The sequence below is a fragment of the Heterodontus francisci genome, chromosome 10 (assembly GCF_036365525.1).
Source record: "Heterodontus francisci isolate sHetFra1 chromosome 10, sHetFra1.hap1, whole genome shotgun sequence".
NCBI lineage: Eukaryota > Metazoa > Chordata > Chondrichthyes > Heterodontiformes > Heterodontidae > Heterodontus > Heterodontus francisci.
The window spans coordinates 24,027,523-24,044,975 of NC_090380.1; the positions used below are offsets into that span (position 1 = coordinate 24,027,523).

The 17,453-nt window shown below is 46.5% G+C and overlaps 1 protein-coding gene across 2 annotated transcripts in view; it reads right to left on the minus strand.

Moving 5' to 3' along the window:
- The window catches only part of rb1 (retinoblastoma 1), a 274,361-nt gene that overhangs the window by 24,471 nt on the left and 232,437 nt on the right, over nt 1-17,453 (minus strand). For both annotated transcript variants that reach the window (XM_068040271.1, XM_068040272.1), the window contains exons 18-20: nt 12,916-13,034; nt 12,572-12,741; nt 7,115-7,266 (exon numbers count right to left, since the gene is read on the minus strand). In XM_068040271.1, the coding sequence (XP_067896372.1) occupies nt 7,115-7,266; nt 12,572-12,741; nt 12,916-13,034 (441 nt within the window). The remainder of the gene's footprint in view (nt 1-7,114; nt 7,267-12,571; nt 12,742-12,915; nt 13,035-17,453) is intronic.

Here is a 17,453-nt window from a genome sequence, read left to right on the forward strand (position 1 = left end):
AAGATGGCTGTGGTTGTTGGAGGTCAATCATCTGAGCTCCAGGACATCACTGCAGGGATTCCTCAGGGTAGTGTTCTAGGCCCAGCCATCTTCAGCTGCTTCATCAATGACCTTCCTTCAATCATAAGGTCAGAAATGGGGATGTTCGCTGATGATTGCACAATGTTCAGCACCATTCGTGACTCCTCAGATACTGAAGCAGTCCGTGTAGAAATGCAGCAAGACCTGGTCAATATCCAGGCTTGGGCTGATAAGTGGCAAGTAACTTTTGTGCCACATAAGTGCCAGGCAATGACCATCTCCAACAAGAGAGAATCTAACCATCTCCCCTTGACATTCTATGGCATTACCATCGCTGAATTCCCCCACCATCAACATCCTAGGGGCTAGCACTGACCAGAAACTGAACTGGAGTAGCCATATAAATACCATGGCTACAAGAGCAGGTCAGAGGCTAGGAATCCTGCGGCGAGTAACTCACCTCCTGACTCCCCAAAGCCTGTCCACCATCTACAAGGCACAAGTCAGGAGCGTGATGGAATACTATCCACTTTCCTGGATAGGTGCAGCGCCAACAACACTCAAGAAGCTCGACACTATCCAGGACAAAGCAGCCCGCCTGATTGGCACCCCATCCACAAATATTCACTCCCTCCACCACCGACGCACAGTGGCAGCAGTGTGTACCATCTACAAGATGCACTGCAGCAACGCATCAAGGCTCCTTAGACAGCACCTTCCAAACCTGCGACCTCTACCACCACGAAGGACAAGAGCAGCAGATGCATGGGAACACCACCTGCAAGTTCCCGTCCAAGTCACACACCATCCTGACTTGGAACTATATCGCTGTTTCTTCACTGTCGCTGGGTCAAAATCCTGGAACTCTCTTCCTAACAGCACTGTGGGTGTACCCACCTCACATGGACTGCAGCGGTTCAAGAAGGCAGCTCACCACCACCTTCTCAAGGACAATTAGGGATGGGCAATAAATGCTGGCTTTACCAGCGATGCCCACTTCCCATTAATGAAGAAAAAAAAATAATTTAAGTCATAATAGATACCAAAATTCTACAGACCCCAATAACACAAGTATTTTTATAATAATTGTATCATCAGTTATACAATTAAACATAAATATTCATTATTTTTGTTTTATTTACTTATTCTGATTAGACCGGTAATCACATAACCAGTGCAGAACTGAGGGAGTGTTGCACAGAGAAATTGGAGACTTGTTTCAGGTCATATCCCTGTGTCAGTTCATCTCTGACTTAATAATGGTAATGGAAAAATATCATTGTATCTAATTTCCAGTTATCAATTAAAGGGGATATGGTGAATATCTGTTTGGGTTTTAAATCATCTGTGTAATAAACAGACTTAAAAACTGTGTATATATTAAACTGTGTTCAAAACACACGCAGCTTCCACAGTGCAGACTGTGACACTGACCACTCCCTGGTGTGCAGCAAGGTTAGACTCAAACCAAAGAAGCTGCATCACTCCAAGCAGAAGGGCCACCCGCGCATCAACACGAGCAGAATTTCTCATCCACAGCAGTTACAAAAATTTCTAAATTCACTTGAAAAAGCCCTTCAAAACACTCCCACAGGGGATGCAGAGACCAAGTGGGCCCACATCAGAGACGCCATCTATGAGTCAGCCATGACCACCTATGGCAAACGTGTGAAGCGGAATGCAGACTGGTTTCAATCTCATTTTGAAGAGCTGGAACCTGTCATAGCCGCTAAGCGCATTGCACTGCTGAACTACAAGAAAGCCCCCAGCGAGTTAACATCCGTAGCACTTAAAACAGCCAGATGCAATGCACAAAGAACAGCCAGGCGCTGCGCAAATGACTACTGGCAACACCTATGCAGTCATATTCAGCTGGCCTTAGACACCGGAAATATCAGAGGAATGTATGATGGCATTAAGAGAGCTTTTGGGCCAACCATCAAGAAGATCGCCCCCCTCAAATCTAAATCAGGGGACACAATCACAGACCAACGCAAGCAAATGGACCGCTGGGTGGAGCATTAACTAGAACTGTACTCCAGGGAGAATATTGTCACCGAGACCGCCCTCAATGCAGCCCAGTCTCTGGAACAGCTGGACGTACAGCCAACAAAGTCGGAACTCAGTGATGCCATTGATTCTCTAGCCAGCGGAAAAGCCCCTGGGAAGGACAGCATTACCCCTGAAATAATCAAGAGTGCTAAGCCTGCCATACTCTCAGCACTCTACGAACTGCTTTGCCTGTGCTGGGACGAGGGAGCAGTAGCACAGGACATGCGCGATGCCAATATCATCACCCTCTATAAAAACAAAGGTGACTGCAGTGACTGCAACAACGACCGTGGAATCTCCCTGCTCAGCATAGTGGGGAAGGTCTTCGCTCGAGTCGCTTTAAACAGGCTCCAGAAGCTGGCTGAGCGTGTCTACCCTGAGGCACAGTGTGGCTTTCGAGCAGAGAGATCAACCACTGACATGCTGTTCTCCCTTCGTCAGCTACAGGAGAAATGCCGCGAACAACAGATGCCCCTCTACGTTGCTTTCATTGATCTCACCAAAGCCTTTGACTTCGTCAGCAGACGTGGTCTCTTCAGACTACTAGAAAAGATCGGATGTCCACCGAAGCTACTAAGTATCATCACCTCATTCCATGACAATATGAAAGGCACAATTCAGCATAGTGCTGCCTCATCAGACCCCTTTCCAATCCTGAGTGGCGTGAAACAGGGCTGTGTTCTCGCACCTACACTGTTTGGGATTTTCTTCTCCCTGCTGCTCTCACATGCGTTCAAGTCTTCAGAAGAAGAAATTTTCCTCCACGCAAGATCAGGTGGCAGGTTGTTCAACCTTGCCCGTCTAAGAGCGAAGACCAAAGTACGGAAAGTCCTCATCAGGGAACTCCTCTTTGCTGACGATGCTGCATTAACATCTCACACTGAAGAGTGTCTGCAGAGTCTCATCGACAGGTTTGCAGCTGCCTGCAACGAATTTGGCCTAACCGTCAGCCTCAAGAAAACGAACATCATGGGACAGGACGTCAGAAATGTTCCATCCATCAATATCGGCGACCATGCTCTGGAAGTGGTTCAAGAGTTCACCTACCTAGACTCAACTATCACCAATAACCTGTCTCTCGATGCAGAAATTAACAAGCGCATGGGAAAGGCTTCCACTGCTATGTCCAGACTGGCCAAGAGAGTGTGGGAAAATGGCGCACTGACACGGAACACAAAAGTCCGAGTGTATCAAGCCTGTGTCCTCAGTACCCTGCTCTCCGGCAGTGAGGCCTGGACAACGGTATGTCAGCCAACAGCGACGTCTCAATTCATTCCATCTTCGCTGCTTCCGGAGAATCCTTGGCATCAGGTGGCAGGACCGCATCTCCAACACAGAAGTCCTCGAGGCAGCCGACATCGCCAGCTTATACACACTACTGAATCTGCGGCGTTTGAGATGGCTTGGCCATGTGAGCCGCGTGGAAGATGGCAGGATCCCCAAGGACACATTGTATAGCGAGCTCGCCACTGGTATCAGACCTACCGGCCGTCCATGTCTCCGCTTTAAAGACGTCTGCAAACGCGACATGAAGTCCTGTAACATTGATCACAAGTCGTGGGAGTCAGTTGCCAGCTATCGCCAGAGCTGGCGGGCATTCATAAAGGCGGGGCTAAAGTGTGGCGAGTCGAAGAGACTTAGCAGTTGGCAGGAAAAAAGACAGAAGCGCAAGGAGAGAGCCAACTGTGTAACAGCCCTGACAAACAATTTTTTCTGCAGCACCTGTGGAAGAGTCTGTCACTCTAGCATTGGCCTTTATAGCCACTCCAGGCGCTGCTCCACAAACCACTGACCACCTCCAGGCGCTTACCGAGACAAGGAGGCCAAAGAAGAAGATATATTAAAGGTAGTTTTGCTCATTCAAAAATATAACTCTAAACATCACAAGCATTATGGGATTATTTCACACTCATGAAAGAACTTGTTGAATGCCTCAACACTGATGCATTGGACAAGATTTTAACTCATTCAAAACCCACCTCCTTCCACAGAGTTAAAACCTCAAGATTGTTTCCAGAATTGTTTCCTACCTCAAGTTCATCAGGCCCTAAATAGCATTGTGTTGAAATCCACCAAACTGAATATCTGCAAAGAGGAACATCTCTTAACATTACAACACCAGCTGGTCTAATAGTCCATATTAAGCACGGCTTTTTTAGGACTCTTTCACCCTGTTGGCGGGACACAAAATCTATCTGAATGAGTTAAAATCTTGTCCAATGCATCAGTGTTGGGGCATTCAACAAGTTCTTTCATGAGTATGAAATAATCCCACAATGCCTGTGATGTTTAGAGTTGTATTTTTGAATGAGCAAAACTACCTCTCATATATACACAGTTTTTAAGTCTATTTATTACACAGATGATTTAAAACCCAAACAGATATTAACCATATCCCCTTTAATTGATAACTGGAAATTAGATGCAATGTTATTTTTCCATTACCATTATTAAGTCAGCGATATGACCTGAAACAGGTCCCAAACAATGCTCCTGCTAAGAGCGCCAAGCTGTACAGCAGCCTGGAAAGTACTGCACATCTTCTCTCCTTTCAAATCTCAGAAAACAGAGACCAACTGTAGCAGCTCATTGAAGTGCAGCTGAGGTAAGGTTAACTGAGTGAAGAGCAGAGATTAAACTCTAGGACTTTCCTTCGCTAGGTGCCACAACAGAGTCAATTTATTCACTGAGCTCATGTTTTTAAACTTGCATTCCTTCCGGTTTGCTAAATCCTAATGTAATGTCACTCATTTGTTAAATAAATACCTTAAAATGGGGAGAAAAGCAATGAATTTCGAAAATGAATGTGTCGATCAAAATGCTTTAAAGAGGTTTCAGTGTCAAAATTGACAAATCTATGTCCTATTCAAACAAAGCATAGAAGCTTCTTAACCACCACACTGCTTCCATGCAACACTAAGTAACTAGCCATACTCCATTCTTATTAATTTGGCTGACTACCTATTACCTTTCCAGGACACTTGGAGAAATGCAATCCTTCAAGTGTTTTCTCAGTATCTGAATGCAGTGTTTTTGATCAAGGTTTGGAGATTGTGGGCAGGTGGTTGGATTCCAACGGTTAGGAAGTAGTCAGGAAACTTAGAGAAATCTTTAAGCAAGAGGTCTTGGGTGAAACTACAGGCTATAAACCAACATTGCCAGGCAGACATTCACATGTCTACAGCTCATCACAACATTTAACTGCAAAATCACATTGTCTAGGTTCGCAAATATATTGTGGAACAAAAAAAAGTGGAATAGCTAAATATTTAAAGATACTTACATTTAGTAGATGGATTTGGGTCAGGTGGGCAGTAGAAGTATGAAAAAAACTCTAACTTAAACGTAACCCGCCTCAAACCTGCCCACTTCCAGTTTTAATAGAGGTGGGACAAGGGTTGGGTAACTGGCCCATTCCCAGGATGCGGGTCACTCATTTAAATATTTTAATGAGGCTGTGCGTCACAGATTTTTTTTCTCTCTGTTCCAGCTGTAACACTGGTCAGCTGGGTTTCTGGTGCCTTGGGAAACCTGGCAGCTAAAGAGAGGTGAGGACTGCTGCATGGAACAAGGAAGTGCTTTTCCAGCACTGTTCAAGTGCCAGAAAGGAGCAAGAGTGCTTCTTCTGGCCAGCAAGCAAGCCTGTTAGCCTCCCCAATGATTGCACCACCCTCAATACCTGATGTCCTCTCCAGTCCTCGATCTCTTCCTGAACCTCCCATCCTTCTGACCCACACCTTCACAGGCCCCTTGTGATCTTCTTTACCTTTTCCTGATCACTCTGGTCCGTTCTCTGATCTGCTCCCCCATCTACCCCATATCATTGTCCCATGAGCTCTGACACCCCCAATGTCCCCCCAAAATCACAATTTTTCCAAACCCTCATCAATGTCCCCGCCCCCACCAAATCCCAATCTCTCCCCATTGACGCCCCCCGCCCACAATCTCTGATTGCACTGTCCCTACCCAAATTCCGATCTCACCCCTCGAACCTGCTCTCTCCATTCCCACCCCAGTGATACCCCCCTCAACCTCCAATTTCACCAGCTCCCTATCAATGACCACCTCCAATTCTGATCTCTCCGTCGCACTCCCAATTGATGACTGAGTCCCAATCTCTCCCACCCCAACCCCATTGATGCCCCAACAAATCCTGATTTCTCCACTTGCCCCAAACATTGTTCCCCATGGTCTCTGATCTTTCTGTCCACTCCCCACCTGTTGATCCATGTCCCTCTCTATCTCTGTGGACACCCCCGCCCCCAACATTGATGCCCCCCAGATTCCCATCTCTCCAGCAGCACCGCCCAGACGATCTCTCTGCACACCCTTGACCCCAATATCCCCAGCCCCTCCCCCCACAATGTCTCTGGCACTTCGTCAATCTCCCCACCATTGATGCTGCCCCACACCCCCTCAAGTCCTGATCTAATGGGGGCCCAACCCCATGAGCACTCCAGCCCCCCAAATGATCTCCCCCGCCGCTGATCTTTCCGTCCCTCCCACAACCCCCTCCCGACCACCACACTGAGCTTCCCCCCTCCTGAATCCTCCCTCCCTCTACACTGGCTGGCTGAGGCCTGGTGCCAAAGACCTACCAACCCAACAGTCAGCTAGCCTCTCAATCTGGCTGGCTGTGGCCAGGAAATGTATTTAAAACATACTAATTTAATAGTAGGGCTACGAAGGAAATGATCCAGGGTTCTCAATCTTGATCCCCATCACATGCTACAAGGATTGTGTTTGGTTGTGATGTCCCCACAGTTGAATGAACTATTAACCCTCAGCATCAAGGCTCATAAAATTTCTGAGTGGAACAATGAGGCATCTCGTCACAGATTTTCCCCCTTTGGGGCAGCATGTCGCTTCTACTCCAATGTTTCCCAAAAGCAAACAAGCTGCAATTGGGAGTTCAGAAGTAAGGAGCATCACTGGTACAAACTCCACTCAGTGAAATATGGGATCAGTGTTCCAAGCACCATAACAACCCCAATGAAAGACAGTGCCATCATCTACAAATGAACTAAATAGCACACAGTACCTGGTCTAAATGTCTGTCTCGCATAAGTTCATACTCATTCCCTAATGTGTGTTGAAAAAGCGTCCATATTATAGCTTCCAGCTGAGGATGGTCAGACGGCAGACGAAGATGATTGCACAGTGTGTTCAGTCGAAGATATGCCAGTCGATATACTGCATAAATAATGTATGCCAAGAAAAAAAGTCATTTTAGTTTAGTGCTCAATGCACCGTCTTCCATTAAGTACAACTTTCAATTCCCACAGACTCATACCAAAACCACCAAAACGTCTTCATATAATTCTGTGATGTAATTTTGGATTAAAAACTAGTGACTTGTGAAGAAATGTATTCTACATCTAGAATGGAGAATATTTCTTGTATACCTTTTGGTAATTATATTCCTCAATCTTTCAATTTGCTCCGATTCATGCGTATTAGCCAAGTTATCTAGCTGGAAAACCACTGGTGGGGGATTGAACTAATATCTTGGTTTTTGGAAGGCAACTGAATGAGGAAGCACCGATGGAATCCAAACAGAGCATGAAATAACCAACTATGATTGGCTGTAGGGCTTCAGGCTTCAAATGAACAAAAAAATGCAACGCTTTTGGTTAAATTCTTTTGGCGAGAAGCCTCATTCAACAGAGCAAAGCTGTATAAATGATTACAATGGTGTCAGCCCTTTCTCAAACAGGAGGTCAAATATATTTTTACAAAGTGTAACACTGAAAGTGAAGTTTGAAATCTGAGTTTTTGGGTAACATAACAATTCTCGTTTTTTGATCAAATGAACTGCTATGTGTATGCCAATTAAAGAAAACCATTTTTCATCCAGACAAAAAGGAGAAATTCCTGTTGATTACGCCACCTCAGACAGCTTTATCCTTTTTCAACTCATGCCAACTTATCCCGTAAAATTATAGAAACTAGGAACTTCAGCCCCAAAATAATATCGGGTCACACACAGAGGGCCACTATATTTAACCTTACAGCATGAGCTTTTCAAAAGTTGGTCTGTAGGAAAGAGATAAGCTCTTCTATAAAGGGATGAGTATTGCAGTCAGAAACCTTTTTAAACCTCTAATCTTTAACAAGTATTATGAATAACATGCTCTTGGTTACTTCATTGCTCGTTAGAGATCCTAATGAAAACAGAGAACAAGGCCTATCTGCTCCTGATCACTTTTACAGTGGGTATGAGGGGATCGGGGGTAGAAAAGTTCTCAAGGACAACCTCCAGTGCCCCCATCACTTGTTCCGTCAGTGTCAGGGGTACATTTGTGGTGGGCGGAATCCAGTAACTCACCATAACTGGGCACCTAAAATGGCATCTGTTTTTTTGGTAATTCCCTTTGTCTGCCTCTCGATTCTCATTGGGGTGCAGTGGGGATTGGGGAGTCAGAGTGCAGTATTGGTCAGAAATGTTCATCTGGAGGCTTCTGCATGTAGTGAATCAGTGGCCAGCAAGGGATCATGTAGTACTGAATGAGGGAGGGAAGAAAGTAAGCAGAGAGTTTATGCAGAGTCCAAGTTGCTCACAGGCACCACAGGGTTTATCACCCTGTTTCAGGTGGGGGAAAGGTAGGGGGCTGGGAGGGAGTTGTTGGAGTTTGTGATATTTTAATGTATTGATCCTGTAAAAAAACTTTATATTTGGAAGAACATAGTTGAGTTGGGAACTATCCGAAAACATGTCCGAATCAATAGGTACACTGGTGACAGCCGACTCTACCTCCCACCACCTCTCCCAACCCCTCCACTGCCTCTCATTTGTCACATTGCGTATCCAGTATTGAATGTGCAGAAATTTCCTCCAATTAAACTATCTTCAGTCCCAGCACAAGCTCCATTCCCTCACAACTGACTCTATCCTTCTCACTGGCCACTGTCTGAGACCGAACAAGAATGTTCACAACCTCAGTGTCCTATTCAATGCTTAGTTGAGCTTCCAACCCCACATCTTCTCCATTATCAAGACCACTGTAATATCAACATCTGAAAACATCATTCATGCTTTTGTTACCTCCAGACTCAACTATTCCAATGTTGTGCTGGCCAGCCTCCCATCTTCCACCCACTGTAAACTTGAGCTCATGCAAAATTCTGCAGCCCGTATCCTAACTCACACCAAGTCCCTAAGTCCTGTTCACATATTCCCCCTTTGATCACCAATTTGACTTCTTGTGAATCTCTGATTTCCTTTCCCCCACCATTGACAGCTGTGTCTTTAGCTGTTTATGCCCTAAACTGTGGAATTTCATTCCTAAACTTCCTTTGCTTCTCCCTCCTCCTCAAGACACTCCTCAAAACCTGGTTGAGGGCAGGGGGCCTTCAATATATTGTCAACCTGCATCATTGTGCTGCCATAGTGCTCTAAAAATGAATATGGGAAGAGGATAACAGAAATATGTGGTACATGAAATGGTCATTGGTAGGTTTAATTTGATTTACCTTGGGTACTGCACAATACTAGGGAAGGCCTCACATATATGAGTGCTCGGTGGAATACTCCTTGAATGTAATCACCTCACAATCTCAGGCTCAAAGACATCTTCTCTGGGATGTTGGCTTTCAGCCTGAGGAAATTCATCAGAAAGAAATTCCTACTGTACTTGTGTGAACTTTTTTGTTTCCCACATCAGCCACCTTGAGTTTTGGGTGAAAATACCAATTTTGCAGATGCTTGTGTGGCATGTTTACAGTTATAGGCTCAACCCACTTGGAAATGGGTTGAGATGGTGTCAAATCATTTCAGCCTTAGGCAAGAGGAAACATCCACTCCATCAGCCTGGGTGGAATTTGAGCCAACTCCCAAAATCAGAAAGACATAGGAATGGACTTTCTTAGTAATTGCATCAATATGCATCCCTTTTCAGAGGGAATAATGGTAAGTGACTGATGGACTTCTATGTTTCAAACATCCACTATACCCCTAGCTAACAGGGAACACTTTGTGCAGAGTGAAATGAAACAAAACCAATTCCTTTCTATGGGTGCTTCATTTTTGGCAAGTAGGCAAAAGCAGACTGTGTGTTATGTCTTATTTAAGGGTACGATGACATGATGGTTACACTATTGGACTAGTAATCCAGAAGCCTTGACTAGTAATCCAGAGAACAGAGTTAAAAATCCCAGCATAGCAGTTTGAGAATTTGGATTTTTTCTTAAAACCTGGAAATAAAAATCTGGTGCCAGTAAAAATGACCACGAAACTGTCGGATCATTGTAAAAACACAAATGGTTCACTAGCGCCTTTCGGGGAGGAAACCTGCTATCCTCATCCAGTCTGACCTATATGTGACTCCATTCACCCACACCAACATGGTTGACTCTGAACTGCCCTCTGAAGTGGATGAACCATTTAGTTGCATGCCTGCTTTGCTAGCAATGCCCACATCCCAAGAATGAACCATTAACAAAAAAACTTATGCTGCAGAGCCACACTGGAATGCAGTTCTGAGCAGTCGAAGGTAATAATTCCTGATTCATAATGCAGCACAGTAACATTAATGGGAAGAGAATTCACAGCAACAATGCCAAACAAACGTTGTGTCTGGTGGCCCAACTCCAAATCAAAACTCTTTCAGAGGTCTCCTTCAGCGTGCTTCATGTGGAACTTCCACTGGGTTTGACTCCATTGGACATGATTGAAAAATTGATTTTCTATGAGGTAAAATGCACGTGCACAAAACCAATCTGTATTTGTAATATTTTTACCCCACCAACTCAGAACCCATTTAGTACAGTAAAAGAAAATACCCTGAAAGGGGCAGCCTCTAACTCTTGCAGAATGACAGATTACAATGCTCACTCCCACTAGTGACTGCTGCCGTTAATGTTGGACTTGTGCTATAGCTTGTACTGCTCATTTTGTTTTTATTCATTCATGGGATGCGGGCGTCGCTGGCCAGCCAGCATTTATTGCCCATCCCTAATTGTCCTTGAGAAGGTGGTGGTGAGCTGCCTTCTTGAACAGCTGCAGTCCATGTGAGGTAGGTACACCCACAGTGCTGTTAGGAAGAGAGTTCTAGGATTTTGATCCAGCGACAGTGAAGGAACGGCGATATAGTTCCAAGTCAGGTGGTGATGTTCCCATGCCTTTGCTGCCCTTGTCCTTCTAGGTGGTAAAGGTCGCGGGTTTGGAAGGTGCTGTCTAAGGAGCCTTGGTGCGTTGCTGCAGTGCATCTTGTAGATGGTACACACTGCTGCCACTGTGCGCGGTGGTGGAGGGAGTGAATGTTTGTAGATGGGGTGCCAATCAAGCAGGCTGCTTTGTCCTGGATGGTGTCAAGCTTCTTGAGTGTTGTTGGAGCTGCACCCATCCAGGCAAGTGGATAGTATTCCATCACACTCCTGACTTGTGCCTTGTAGATGGTGGACAGGCTTTAGGGAGTCGGGTGAGTTACTCGCCTCAGAATTCCTAGCCACTGACCTGCTCTTGTAGCCACGGTATTTATATGGCTACTCCAGTTCAGTTTCTGGTCAATGGTAGCCCCTAGGAAGTTGATAGTGGGGGATTCAGCAATCGTAATGCCATCGAATGTCAAGAGGAGATGGTTAGATTCTCTCTTGTTGGAGATGGTCATTGCCTGGCACTTGTGTGGCACGAATGTTACTTGCCACTTATCAGCCCAAGCCTGGATATTGACCAGGTCTTGCTGCATTTCTACACAGACTGCTTCAGTCTCTGAGGAGTTGCGAATGGTGCTGAACATTGTGTAATCATCAGCGAACATCCCCACTTCTGACCTTATGATTGAAGGAAGGTCACTGATGAAGCAGTTGAAGATGGTTGGGCCTAGGACACTACCCTGAGGAACTGCTGCAGTGATGTCCTGGAGCTCAGATGATTGACCTCCGCCAACCACAGCCATCTTCCTTTGTGCTAGGTATGACTCCAGCCAGCGGAGGGTTTTCCCCCGATTCCCATTGACCTCAGTTTTGCTACGGCTCCTTGATGCCATACTCGGTCAAATGCTGCCTTGATGTCAAGGGCAGTCACTCTCACCTCACCTCTTGAGTTCAGCTCTTTTGTCCATGTTTGAACCAAGGCTGCAATGAGGTCAGGAGCTCATACTGATACAAAACTGTAACAGCAACTAATGAAATATAAAAGAAGGTATTAGTCACATGTAAGGCAGGATCATTTTAGTTGAACTTTAACCTTCCACCGGTGTGGCATGACACCATCAGACCACTGTTTCAAAGGCAACTGAAATAAATAACCACTTTCACGTGAGTTTATGTTGCAATGAATGGGGAAGAGTTTTCTCCATTTGTCCAACCTACTTAAAGCACATAGACCAAAAAAAATTTAGAATGTCCTTATTGTACACCAAAGTTATATAGTACAAATGTTCCGCTACCACTAAGAGTGGCAAAGCAGCCACTGGATTGGCCAGTGTTGTGGTTATTTCTCATTTCCCCCCAAAATTATTACCAAAAGTCCATGAAGAGTATTTGTGCACAGACTTACATTTTTTGTAGAAGAGAGAGAGTGAGGTAGACTTCTGGGGTTTTTGCTGAGGCTGGGAGTGGAGCTGAGATTGGCCAACAGATGGTGCCTCGATCTTTGCTTGTTGTGTGGGAGCTGCGTGCGCTGTACTGGGCCCTTTTCTCTGTGGGGATCTGTCGGGATGTAGGTAACTATGGATAAACAGAAGATGCCAGAGGTGACTGAGCTGCTCCACTAAATGGGAAAAGAAATTCATGTCAATTGTATGTAACGAGAATACTTTAGATTACATATCTATGACCATTCCACAACTTTGATAACTGAATACCATATAGCCAAGTAGCACATCCTCTACATATACTTACAGGTCTGCAGCAGTGTGGTTGTGCTGGAGTGGTTGTTTGAGAGTACTGGTGGGTTCAGGCTGATCTGGCTGATCTTCCTGCTCTTTTTGCTGCCTAAGTATGTCAAACAAAGGCGAGTTCTGAAAATAAAAAAAGAGTGCGCATTAAAAAACATCTAAATCTAAACAAATCCCTAAATTTTTGCATTATTGCCATTCAAATAATGCCTTGCATAATTAAACATTTGCAGGAAAAAACACTACCGGAAAAAATTACTAACAGCACATCTTCAGTACTCATCTTCCAATAGATTAACAAGACATCAGCTGTAGTCTCAGTGAATTGGTTTTCTATTCCCAACCCAGTACAGAAATTCCTGAAAACTTTATACACTTGCAACAAAATTCTGCATGTTCCTTCCCTTTACAAAACTGTGTGTGGGGGGTGGGGGGGGGGACGGGTAAGTAAAAATTTACATACAGGAGCAAAGGAAAGAAACAAAAGGGTGAGTGATGGTAACATGAAAAAGATTTCAAATTAGAGCGATGCTTACAGGAGCACTCGAATGAAATGCTTCAAAACATCAGTGGTTTTCTTTAAGCTGGGTAATTGCACAGTTTGCATTAGAGCAGTCAAGCTTGGCCCCCAGACTCCGAGTCATTGCCACTACAGTGGGAAAGCAATGAGTAAGGGGACATTATAGTATCACACTGCAGAGAAGACAGCCCATCGTGTCTGTGCTGGCTTTTTGGAAGAACTATCAAATTCGTCCTACTCCCCTGCTCTTTCCCTATAGATCTGCAAGTTTCTCCTTTTCAAGTACACATCAACAATAACTTGAAATTATATGCTGAATTTAACATAGTGAACCATCCCAAGGAGCTTCAAAGGAGTGATTATCAAATAAACTTTGACACCAAAAGTACAAAGTGATACTAGAATGGGTTGTTAACAGCTTGGTCAAAGAGGTAGGTTTTAAAGAGTGCATTAAAGGAGGCGAGAGAGGTAGAGTGGTTTAGGGGAGGAATTTCCAGAAACCAGGGCCGAGGCAGTTGAAGATATGGGCACCAATGCTGGAATTATGAAAATCGGGGATGCACAAGAGGCCAGAATTGAAAGAGTGCAGCATTGCAGGAGATTACAGAGGTAGGGAATAAGGCGATACAGAAGGATGAGAATTTTAATGTCAAGGCTGTGCTGGACTGGGAGCCAATGTAGGTCACAAACATAGGGGTGATGTGTGAATAGGATGGTGCAACTTAGGATATGGGCAGCAGAGTTTTGGAGGAGCTCAAACTTGAGACCAGCCAGGGAAGCATTGAAATAGTTGAGTTCAGACATAAAGGCATGGAGAAAGGTTTCAGCAGCAGATAAACTGAGGCAGGGGTGGAGATGGGCAATGCAATGCAGATGGAAGCAGACGCTCTTGGTGATGGAGAGGGAATGGGGTCAGAAGCTCAGCATCAAGTTGGACACGAAGGTTTAGACATTCTGGTTCAGCTGCCGACAATGGAGTCAGTGGCTATGGAATGGGGTTTGTGCTGGGGAATGGAGACGATGGCTTTGGTCTTTTCAATTGGAGGAAATTACTGCATAGCCAATACTGGAAGTTGGACAAGTAGCAGGGTAAATCAGAAGCAGTGGAGGAGTGGAAAGAGGCGGGGGTGAAGTAGAGCTGGGTACGTTCAGTTCCCTTTTCAAAGTTACTATTGTTTCCAACACCCTTTCAGGTAGTGCATTCCTGATGATAACAATTCACTGTATAGAAAAGATTCATTTCTCCAGATCATAGTGTCCAGTCCAGAGTGTCTGCAGCCACGGCGTGCGGTAAGTCCATTGAGGTGAAGAAGGAGCTGCGGGACCCGAGAGAAGTCCTGTGAAAAGGTGCCCCGAACACCCAAAACATCCACGAACGGCCCCCCCGGCCGCAACTTCAAAGCGCCCGCGGGAGATGGCTCGGAGAGCATCTGCAGCGCACTGTCGGCAATGCTGCATGCCTTTATTTAAACCACTGCAAAAAAAAAACCCTTAGCAAATGTAATCACCTCTAAGTCTGCCAAATGATGCTTCACCTCCCGAAGGACGTGGATGAGCTTTCCGGACGTCGATGGTGGGCACTGAGGAAATGGCTTATTACCTGCACCAGATTCCACCCCTTCCACCCCCCCCCCACCACCCCCGTCCCCTTCCCTGCTCCACCCTCTCAGCTCACCCCCTCACAACCCCGTCCCAGCCCGCCCCCCCCTCGCACCATCTTCACCCCGCACCCCCTTCCCCTGCACCCCCCCCACCCCCTTCCCCTGCACCCCCCCCCACCCCCTCCCTCTACCCCTCCCCCTTGCATCCCCTCCTCCCACCGGCACCATCCTACACCTGTGTAGGGGCCCCAACAACCCCACTGCCTTGTGGGCATCTCGGGAGAGACCAAGGCTAAGGGAGTAAACCCTAACAGAAAATCCGGAGCGGAACCCCGTAGGCGGTCATGTGTCACCTTTGGCATGTTTCCGGCAGTTCCTGCAGCCATACTGGTGCCAAACGTCGTGTCCTGCACTCCTTTGGACCCCACCAGAAAGGCCGAGAGGGGGGTTTTGACGACTGGGCAACTCTCAACCCCCATAAATTTGCCCAGGCATGCGCCATGGAGAGGTCACTCCATAGTTGCCTCACAGCGACTGAAACAACACGGAAGGCAGCAGTTACGGGTTATAAGTCCAGATAAATTGGCGTAGAAACTGGGCGCCACGGGTTGCCTTTGTCGGTGGGAGAGGTCATTGCACCTCACTGGACAGCTACCGCCCGCCTCAAACCGGGCAGCCCCCGGTCAATAAGGTTCTGTCCCGCCACAGTCTGCCTGCTTCAATGGGTGCTTGGAGCTCAGGGTCATTGCCCGAAAGGTGGACTGATACACCGCACCAAACAACATGAAAAAAGGAAAGAAGGTACCAGCCCTTCGCTTTGCAAGCTGGAACGTCAGAACTATGTGTCCTGGCCTGTCAGAAGACCTTACACAAATCAACGATTCTCGGAAGACCGCCATCATTAACAACGAGCTCAGTAGATTCAATGTGGACATTGCAGCACTTCAGGAGACTCGCCTCCCCGCGAGTGGCTCTCTAGCAGAGCAAGACTACACCTTCTTCTGGCAGGGCAGGGATCCTGAAGAACCAAGACAGCATGGAGTGGGCTTCGCCATCAGAAACTCCTTGCTCAGCATGATAGAGCCTCCCTCAAATGGCTCGGAACGCATACTGTCCATCCGACTGCTCACCACCTCTGGTCCAGTACACTTACTCAGCATCTATGCTCCAACACTCTGCTCCGCACCTGAAGCTAAAGACCAGTTCTATGAACAACTCCATAACATCATTAGCAGCATCCCCAACACCGAACACCTATTCCTGCTGGGGGACTTTAATGCCAGGGTTGGGGCCGACCATGACTCATGGCCCTCCTGCCTTGGGCGCTATGGCGTTGGAAGGATGAATGAGAACGGGCAGAGACTGCTTGAGTTGTGTACCTATCTTAACCTCTGCATCACCAACTCGTTCTTTCACACTAAACCCTGTCACCAGGTTTCATGGAGGCACCCAAGATCACGTCGTTGGCACCAGCTAGACCTCATTGTCACAAGGCGAGCCGCCTTAAACAGTGTTCAAATCACACGCAGCTTCCACAGTGCGGACTGCGACACCGACCACTCCCTGGTGTGCAGCAAGGTTAGACTCAGACCAAAGAAGTTGCATCATTCCAAGCAGAAGGGCCACCCGCGCATCAACACGAGCAGAATTTCTCACCCACAGCTGTTACAAAAATTTCTAAATTCACTTGTAACAGCCCTTCAAAACACTCCCACAGGGGATGCTGAGACCAAGTGGGCCCACATCAGAGACGCCATCTATGAGTCAGCTTTGACCACCTACGGCAAAAGTGCGAAGAGAAATGCAGACTGGTTTCAATCTCATAATGAAGAGCTGGAACCTGTCATAGCCGCTAAGCGCATTGCACTTTTGAACTACAAGAAAGCCCCCAGCGATTTAACATCCGCAGCACTTAAAGCAGCCAGAAGTACTGCACAAAGAACAGCTAGGCGTTGCGCAAACGACTACTGGCAACACCTATGCAGTCATATTCAGCTGGCCTCAGACACCGGAAACATCAGAGGAATGTATGATGGCATGAAGAGAGCTCTTGGGCCAACCATCAAGAAGATCACCCCCCTCAAATCTAAATCGGGGGACATAATCACTGACCAACGCAAACAGATGGACCGCTGGGTTGAGCACTACCTAGAACTGTACTCCAGGGAGAATGCTGTCACTGAGACTGCCCTCAATGCAGCCCAGCCTCTACCAGTCATGGATGAGCTGGACATACAGCCAACCAAATCGGAACTCAGTGATGCCATTGATTCCCTAGCCAGCGGAAAAGCCCCTGGGAAGGACAGCATTACCCCTGAAATAATCAAGAGTGCCAAGCCTGCTATACTCTCAGCACTACATGAACTGCTATGCCTGTGCTGGGACGAGGGAGCAGTACCCCAGGACATGCGCGATGCCAAC